The 9792-nt window shown below is 47.4% G+C and overlaps 1 protein-coding gene across 1 annotated transcript in view; it reads left to right on the forward strand.

Annotated features, from left to right (window-relative positions):
* Window positions 1-9792, forward strand: part of lekr1 (Leucine-, glutamate- and lysine-rich protein 1) — a 41374-nt gene that overhangs the window by 25262 nt on the left and 6320 nt on the right. The window contains exons 7-8 of the mRNA XM_076283117.1: window positions 3863-3956; window positions 5411-5575. Coding sequence (XP_076139232.1) covers window positions 3863-3956; window positions 5411-5575 — 259 coding nt within the window. The remainder of the gene's footprint in view (window positions 1-3862; window positions 3957-5410; window positions 5576-9792) is intronic.

Raw genomic sequence — 9792 nt, forward strand, 5'->3', positions numbered from 1 at the left:
CAGCGTCATGGGATCTAATGTCTCTAATTAGAAAAGGTCCAGGGATTAATGACATTGACGCGCGATTCGCCGGCGCCACTGACTGGCAGACGTTTCATTAGCCCGAGCTGCTCTAGTTTGAGTGGAAACGTGGCGGGAGAGAACGGGAGAGGAAAAAGGGAACAAAACGGAACGCTAACCAAGCAGAAAAAAAAAAAAAGACGAAAGAGAAATGAAGAAGAAAAAAAATGAAAGCAGTAACCCGCTTCTAGTGTGGCGTGTCTGACAGAAGCTGCAGCGACCAAAGGCGAAGAGGGCAGAGCTGGACACATCATTATAATCCGCAAGAGTCTGTGACCTTATGTAGTCCCCAGATCTCACAGAGGGAAACAACCCAGCTAGCTGGTGTTCAAGAGAAGTAAAAAATTACAAAGCAGGAGGTGGGAGGTGTGCGTGTGTGTGTGTATGTGTGTGTGTGTGTGTGTGTGTGTGAGAGAGAGAGGGAGAGAGTGTGAGTGTACTCATGAGGAAAGAAATGGAAGGCTGGAGCAGAATGGTTGAGGCTGGTGAGTGGTGAAGAGAGGTCTGAGGGGACAGCAGCAGTGGCAGCAGACAGGTGAGGCTGGCTGGCACGAGACCAGCTTAATGGCTGCAGTTAGGGGAACGAGATGGGCAGCGGCGGAATAAAAAGCCTCACGGAGCAGGAGGAGGGAAAAGAGCTGAGGAGGCAGAAGAGGGGAAAGTTGAGAGTGGAATCTTCAGACGAACGACTTCAGAAAGAATTAGGGTGGATTTAGAGAGAAATGGCGTTGGACAGAGACTTCTTTAAAAATGAAGGGATAGAGAGAGCGCGTGTGTGTGTGAGAGAGAGAGAGAGGGAGGGATGGGTGGAAAATTGAAGGATGTGGTGCCGAGATGGGAAGGAGGGGAATTATTGTGAATCCGCCCGCTCGTGTGGAGGGAGGAAGCCTGCCGAGACAAGCACGCAAAGGTGGTTGAGGGAGGCAGCGACAGCTGAGGTGCTGAGGTAGCTGTGGGATTTAGAGACATTCTCCCCTCCCCTCCCCTGCCCTGCCCTTCCTCCTCCCCATCCACACAAACACACGCAAGCACGCACACCACACATCACGACTGTCCCTACAGGGGGGCCAGGGCTTGTGTGTGTGTGAGTCTGTGTGTGTGGAGGGGGGAGGGGGGGGGGCAGCTTTTCTTTCTCTCCACACACGCTATCACGCTTCCCGGGCTCTGGGGATGGTGGCTCTGGGAGCCGAGGGGCAGATCCAGTCAGGCCCGCCCGCCGCTCTGGGGGACCTAGCCTGGGGCTGGGGGGCAGCAGCAGCAGCAGCAGGTTTCACGGGCAGGTGAGAAGGTCAGGGTCGTGCCGTGGCGTGTCCTGCATGAGTCTGTGGCACCGATTAGGCGGCCCAGGGTCGTGTGTCCGCCGCTGACAGACGAAGCCTCCAGGAGATGCTCCAGGATTACGTTCAGCTGCTCCACCTTCGCTCTGCCACCCACTCCGCACCCTTCTCTCTAACAAAGACGCCAGCGACTTTCCCCGTCTTTTGACCGTTTATTATTTATTTCCCCCCCACGCACTCCTCCATCCATCCTGAGAGCATTTGGTTTCTATCTGCCAGTCCTAATGCGCTGGCCGCTGATGTGATTACACAGAGGCAGTGGAGTGGGGAAGGCCCTGGCAGTGGTGGTTTGGGAGGGGGGACAGGCTGGGGGGGGGGGGGGGGGGGCTGTTTTTCTTCTTCACAGCTCGCTCATTAAAGAAGAAGGTCCCAGAGAGCCACTCTTCACAGCTCCACCGTTAAAGGCCAACTTCCCAGGAGACGCCTTTCATATGATTTCCATCAAAGTGCTGTGTGTGTGTGTGTGTGTGTGCACGTGTGTCTGCTGGAGAAAAAGTGTGTGTGTGTGTGTGTGTGTGTCTTGGCTAAATGCAATCCAAGATTTATAAACACTTCGTGGCTGATCAAGTTGGTGCTCAGAGATGGCACATTAGTCCTGACGAGGGAGAGAATATCTAAATAAGTTCCATCCCTCCATTTACACTTCCACTGCACTCACACACATCCCATTCATGTGCGGGAGCGTGTATGTAGGCTGGCATGCCGACCAGATCAGATGTGAAACATGATAACATGACGCAAATGTGACAGGACAACCGTGGCCATAGATGCAGTGTGGCAGCCCACAGCCTTGGTAGAAGAAGTTTCAGTTTCACAGCTTTCTGCAACTATCTGCAAGAGGTGTTCTTTCCTACATTTTGTTTTGATTGTTTTGTGCGTGCGTGCGAGTGTGTAAGTTTATATTTGTCTGTGTGTGTGGTTTGCACACATACGGGTGTGTATGTATGTGCGTGCGTGTTTGTGCGTCAGGGGTGTTTTTCCCCTTTGTTTCACCACACCAAGATATGTGTGTTCTGTCTGCACTGCCTTACATTGTCTCTTGGGGAAAGTATTTACAAGCCACTAAGGAATGCACTGTAAAAATGTCATTTCCACCTAGCTGTCTGCCTGCTAACTGAAGCCAGTCTGAATTCCATCATAACAGATACTGCCACAAAAAAAACAAAAAACAAATCAAAAGTAAATATCCCAATAAACAACCTGAGAAAAGCCTAAAGTGTATCTAAACAAGAGAGAGGCTCAGAGCGGAGGGGATTAAACATTAATTACCAGAGAAAATGAGGCCATATGGTTGGCTGTCAGACTGATTGGCATCAGTGCTGCCTGTTTCAATCCGTGCGGCAGCAGGGTGAATCGTAGTCGGCTCTTGTTGATCTCAAACGAGAGAGAGAGAGAATAAAGAAAATGCCAGAGAGAAAGAGAAACAATCATCTGGAGGATTTGTTTGTTTGTGTCAGCCACACCCAGAGCCTCTTAACGATTGGGCCCTGTGCCTCAGAGCAAAGAAGCCCAGACAGAGGGAAAGAGAGAGAAAGAGAAAGAAAGAGAGAGAGAGCAATGCAGGATTAACTGAGTGAGTCATGTGAGTGCGGAGCGGGGAATCACCCAGAGAGCGAGAGAGAGAAAAGGCAGAGGCCCAGAGGATTATGGGAACAACACGACTGGGCTGCCAGCGCCACACCACGCTCAGTGCCAGGGGCAATGACCCTATTTTTTTTGGGCTTGGAAAACTCTCGAGCTATCACATGCCGACTGTCTCCAACGCACTCACAGAGGATCAGATGTTTTGGTCTGAGGCGTGAGAATGTACACAGTAAACAGCATTATGCCGCCGCACGAGGACAAATCTCGGTGGGGGGTGCATATTGCCTGTCAAGTTTTGGTTGCTATCGTTTTTTTTTTTTTTTGGGTGGGGGGGGGGGGGGGGGTTGTTTTTGAGCGGACTTGGCTTTGCTGCTCGCTGTCTCATGACATAGTGCCACGAGAGCTCTGTGAGACGCGCTCCAGCTCTCCAAGGTTTTGAGGTTAACAGATGAGATTAAAGCGGTTTTTAAAAGAACCAACATTTGCTGGCAGATGGATAACAATCAGTCTCTTTATCTGCGACATCAAACGCTTATCAGTATTCATGTATGCTAATGTCTCATATTTCTGGAGCGCGGCGCACCTTTGAAGTCTAGGTAACAGAGAGCGGGCCGGCCGGTCGCCGTGACTTCAGGAGTTTAATATTCCCCTGCTCACTCACCTGCAGTATTGAGATGATGGGCTCAAGTATGGCCGGTCCCCTGCCTGAGTGATTCTCCATGGCAGCCTATTATGTGCGAGGCTCTTGAAACACCTGCCCTTTCATGAGATACTCTTTTGTGGGGCACATGATGAACCACGTGTGCGTGTGTGTGTGTGTGTGTGTGCGTGCGTGCATGTGTGTGTGCACGTGTGTGTGTCTGTGTGTGTGTGTGTCTCAGACAGGAGATGAGCGAGGCCCATGGTCGTGAGGTGCAGAGGCTGGAGGAGAGCTTCAGGAGGATGCTGCAGGAGGCGGAGCAGGAGAGGACTCAGGTACTAGCAGCCCACACAGCGCAACAAAAAAACCCACCAATCAGCCAGCGCCATAGAAACATCAGCTTGACCCACATTTAGCATCCATTACTCATACATGAATTGTACAGTGAAGTTTCTAATGAAAATCATAAGACATGTAGCATATTCTGTAGATCAGATATAAAATATGAAAGACAGAATACTTACCTGACTGAAACATGATCAGGACAATTGAACACAATTATTGTATGCTGTCTGACTGCACGCCTCTATGGAAATGCCCTTACATGTGTGTGAGCAGTCTCTTATGGTATATCCTGTGGATTGTGACCCTGAGACCCCCTACACACACACACACACACACACACACACACACACACACATTACCTTCCATTTTGTCCAGTTGTGTCCTTGTGGGTTCAGCACTGCCGCTGTCTCTGGGTCTCAACAGGCCTGCAACAGCACACCAGATTCTGCTCCCCACACAGCCGCTTTAGCCACACCTCAGTGGACAGGGCCTGTCATGTAAGAGGAAACCAGCGGCACGCATTTGGCCTCCAAATGAACCAGCACAGCATGCCGCGCGGTCTCTGTCCAGCCACTCGTGCTCTCCTCTCCTCTGCCAGGGTCAGAGATAATGCCCTGTGCCCCTGCTACATTTTCATGCTGACTGGTTCAGCGTTTCTTTTTTTTTTTTCCCCTCTGGTTCTTTGGCTCACCCTTGTTGTTCAGGGTCACTGAGGTTGCACCTCGGCACGACAGTATTAAGAGGAATGCCTTTTGATTTAGCAAAAATTACACAAAGCTCCCTCTGGTTTCCTGTCCCTGACACGGACGTTTACCCAAAGCCGAGGAAGTGGTCTCTTTCTTGCACAAACAGTCATGCTCATTCACACACTCGCAGACACACACACATGCACACACACCCTGCCCTACACCCTGGCACGCATCTCTTTGAAGAACTTGGTGGCCTTGGCTAGTGACGCCTAAAAATACATTGCATGCCACCGGCCCCCGGCTTTGTTGTCTATAATTGCTGTAACCAGCTCTTTTCTTTCCTGCCTCCAACAATTCAATATTTCTCTGCCCACTTTTGGTGAGAAATCCGTCTCTGGGCAAAGACAGTCCACAATTACCATCACACTCTGCACCCCCCCCCAACACCCCCCCCCCCCCCCCCGTGTCTCCATGCGCCATTTTCATTTTTGCCTCAGAAACAAACAAGATCTGGGAGAGTCATCACCCAGAGAGCGAAATAAGATGCCGACTCAGGCACTGTTTATCTCCCGAGAGCCAACTCACACCAGTGTGCATACTCTCCTGACCACAGTCATTTGTACTGATTCCACTAAGCAGCATTTTTGGTCAGTTTGCTCATTTATCAATGTATGTTTACATGTAGTACATTAAATCAAGTACATTTTTGTGTATGTGTGTTTATGTGTGTGTTTGGCATGCATGTGTGCATTCAGATCCAGGCTGCTCTTGAGCAACAGCGTGCCCAGGTGGGACTGCAGCTGAAGGAGAGGGAGGTTGAGCTGAGGAGGGAGGCAGCCATGGACCTGGACATCGAGAGACACAAGAACCAAGAGCTCCTCAGCAAGTACCAGCAGGAGAAGCAGCTGCTCCAGCTCAAGGTGTCTGACTCTTGTGTGTGTCTGCTAGTCCTGATCTCAAGGTGTCTGACTCTTGTGTATGTCTGCTAGTCCTGATCTCAAGGTGTCTGACTCTTGTGTGTGTCTGCTAGTCCTGATCTCAAGGTGTCTGACTGTTGTGTATGTCTGCTAGTCCTGTTCTCAAGGTGTCTGACTCTTGTGTGTGTCTGCTAGTCCTGATCTCAAGGTGTCCGACTCTTGTGTATGTCTGCTAGTCCTGATCTCAAGGTGTCCGACTCTTGTGTAAGTCTGCTAGTCCTGATCTCAAGGTGTCCGACTCTTGTGTATGTCTGCTAGTCCTGATCTCAAGGTGTCCGACTCTTGTGTAAGTCTGCTAGTCCTGATCTCAAGGTGTCCGACTCTTGTGTGTGTCTGCTAGTCCTGATCTCAAGGTGTCCGACTCTTGTGTATGTCTGCTAGTCCTGATCTCAAGGTGTCCGACTCTTGTGTATGTCTGCTAGTCCTGTTCGTGTTCATCGCTGCCTGTCTCCTCACTGCCATATTTTGTCTCATCCTTTGTTTATGCTGTCTGCTCACGATTCTCATTTCTACACATGCATGAGTGTTCCTCTCTCCCCCTCTCACTCTCTCTATCTCCCTCACTCTCTCTCTCTCTCTCTTGATTACACACATTCACTCGCTCCGCATTCATCCACCTCCCCATTCTCCCCCTCCTCTTGCCCTCTCTGGGTTTTTTGGCCCTAAACACTCTTTTGTTCGGGGGCATAATTGATGTCTGATGAATGTCTGCTGGCTGCAGCCTGATACTGGTTGCGCATTGGGGCGGCGGTGGCCGGAGGAAGATTGGAGATGGCAGGCCTAGTGGTCTAGAAGTGACGTTGAAGGGTTTTGTCTGCGAGAGCCCCCGGGGAGAGATGGGATTGCGGCGGAGCCGGCTGAAGTCAGCGGGCTGAGCGAGTCCGTCAGGAGGGGTCTAACCCGGGCCACTATGGCACTGTGTCAACAGCCAGCCACACTGTCTGCACTCCGAGGACGTTGATGTGTAGAGGAGGCGGAGAGACAGAGGAATGAGGATGGAGCCGAAAAGTCAAGGCGTTTTCATGTCACGTCATCTCCATGAACAATTCTTTTTTTAGGCAGACCATATAAGACCAGATGCTAGAAAAATAACTCCAGGCAGGAATCTGACTCTTTTAGCCTAGCCTAACCTAGCATGGCATAGGAGAGATTTTTGGAGGAAAGATGATAGGGGAAATTGTTTTACCATTATAATGTATACACTCACACTTTTCAACAATTTTGGGACAAAAATGACCACAAAAATGCATGGTTGTTAGTAGCTACTTTGTCGTAAAGTGCTATTTCCTAACTAATAGCCTCATTTTGCAGTCATCAGTTTCTAATTTGTTGGTAGGAAGTGGTCAGATTTCTGATTCACCTTATCAGTTAAAAATACCATAAGGTTCTTGTTTTTGTAAGGGTGGGGGATCCGCCAATACTTCCCCTCTATTTCCTACATCCCTGGGATTAGATGTATTAAGATGCTGACATATTTCATTACATGGAGGAATGTGGAATTTTGCATTATAATTATAGACTGTAATGAATGGACAGTCATAAAAACAATCTCCTGTCTTAGCAAGCAAAACTGCCATAGGTGCCAACTCTCACGCATTGGCCGTGAGACACAAGCATTTGATTAGTTTCACACGCTCACACGCCACACCCCCGATTTCTCACGCTGAAGTGTCAACCCGGTCGGTCAGATGCCTGAAAAATGAGTTTAGCCTATCTATAGATCTACCTGTTGAGCCACGGTTATGCTTTCAGAGACGGTGAGAGGGTTCAAGAGCACCCCCTGTCTGTGGAATTTTCAAAATGTTCTCTCATTTGCGATGCTACTTCAGAAGCCATCCCAGGCCCATCCCCCCCGCATTTCCCCGGCTTCAGGTATGCTTTGAGTATTATTGAGTATTTTTCACGCTGTGTCAACCTGGTAGGTCAAATACCTGGCAGATGAGGTTCAACTAAACTAAACCTATACATATGATATCACACATCATGTGAACGTGCGGAATCTAAGCTTTCCAATGATATTAGCGCCAAGTTGCTGTGATAAATGGTTCGCGAGAGAATTAACATTGAACCGACGTGCAATTTAGGCTAATCATATTTGCATTTACCCATTACTCTCGGTTTAATATTTCACTAACCCTTCACACAACACGTGGAAAACCCTATTTCACAATAAACAGCAAACCTACCGAATACGAGGATATAAAGCATGCCTCTGTGCAATAAGTGGTTCCTGAGTAATCCGGTTTTGAAATTGCAACACATTTCTACATAGCCTCATTGGGGCGAAATTATAATGTATTCTAATGTAAACTATTTGTCAGTAGGCCTACATAAATTTTTGTAAATTGCTCAGCCATAGATTATCCCACTATCATGGATCTTATATTGTCAGGTTCCAGCCAATCCCATTACAGATAAATTAATATATTTATATTGGCATGCTTCCTAGTGACATTAATACAAAAATATGAAGAAAATCAAATAACGAGACACAAATATTGATATAAAGCCTGACATAAGCCATATGCAAACATTCACATCATGCAGATATGGGTACATCCTGAAAAAGGAATAGCATGTAGGCTATAGGCTATGGCCATTACAATGACCAATATATTAATATATTATCTTAAATAAACTAGCTGAATAACACAGGTGACCACTTCTGCATAATTTCATGGAGTGCTGAAATGTACACACATTTTTGAACATTTCTGAACTGTGAAATGTAGCATATGTTTTTGTGGTTGTGAACTTATTACAATATCACTATAACTATTCAACCTGTGTGTGCATGGTTATAATTCTGAAGTGCAAAATAGCTTAGGCTACAGCACAAATATTTCCATAAAAATAAGCAAGTCTGACCTCTGAATTTATTTTGAAAGTGCACCTGATTGATGCATTTAAAAGTTAAAATATACAAACATTTCTTAAATTCTTACAAAACACCCACCCACTTTTTAAAATTGTTAGTTTGGACCCCCCCCCCCCCCCCCCCCACACACACACACACACACTTTTGCCGTGCGAAATACCAGTGCTGTTTTCAGCATCTGTTTAGTGCTTCATTGTCATTTTCATTGGATTCTCCCATTTGCGCGTAAATCGCTCATAAACTTTCTTTTTTTTTTTTGTTACACGCATTCTCCCATTCCGCTTCGGTCACACACACAGTGACAAGCGCCAAATCCCCCGCAGTGTTGAAGAGATCAGTCGTCCCCCTCACTTTTGATAAGGTAAAAAGCCTTATAGGTACGCCAAATAAATAATAACCTATAGGTTTACACTAGGCTATGTAAAACTCCCCATTAACAGCATCACGTCACTAACCACAGCTAAGACTGCACAATCTCTATTTACTCTGTTGGATATCTGAAGCCAGTTTGTCTACTTAGATACAGTAAATCCTCAAATTATGGCCGGGGTCTTAAGACAAAGTACAGGCCTTTAGGGGCAGGATTGTATTCGAGACAGCCCTTTATTTCTTATGCGAGTTTTATTTTGAGACATGCGTTTCTTGGAGCGGCATACTGGTAGGCCTTCAAAAGCATGACATTTTCGGTTTAGTTTGATATTTAATTTACTTTTGGACTGTTTGATTATATTGTTAAATGTTGGGACTGATGGGCACTGAAATCTGGGGAGGTATTTGATGATCACTATTACGTTCCATGTAGTTGAAAGAGTGTCGGGATTTCAAACAAACCATCCGCTTTCATGCGTTCATTGAACGTCCGCGGTGCTGTAATGGAAACCTTATTGCGTAGCCAAGTAGCCTATTGAGTTATTTTTAAATTATGCATGATTTACTTTTTATTAATTTCGTAGGCTGGCTTTATTTTGTTATATAGAAGTATCTAAATAACCTGTTAAAATGTACCAGAATTCAGGAAATTGCATCTAGTCCAAAAAAAAAATTCTGGGGGAGGACCCCCATACCCCCCGCTGAAATATCCAACCCACTTTCACAATGCCGCCGACGCCCATGGTCCTAGTAGTAGGCTAGATCCCTTTGATACCAATGTTAATATAACTCTGGGACCCTGGGACCAGGGATGGATTACTGCACGGGCCTTCCGGGCCCAGACCCAGGGGCCCAAGGTGTCAGGGGGGCCTGAAGCCCAAGCCTTTGCATGGAATCAGGATGTAGGCTATGA

Source organism: Alosa pseudoharengus, unplaced genomic scaffold (assembly GCF_046254945.1).
Source record: "Alosa pseudoharengus isolate Yale_2024_CS ecotype anadromous, Long Island Sound unplaced genomic scaffold, YU_APseudo_1.1 YU_APseudo_1.1_scf_13, whole genome shotgun sequence".
In the NCBI taxonomy this organism is placed as follows: Eukaryota; Metazoa; Chordata; class Actinopteri; order Clupeiformes; family Clupeidae; genus Alosa; species Alosa pseudoharengus.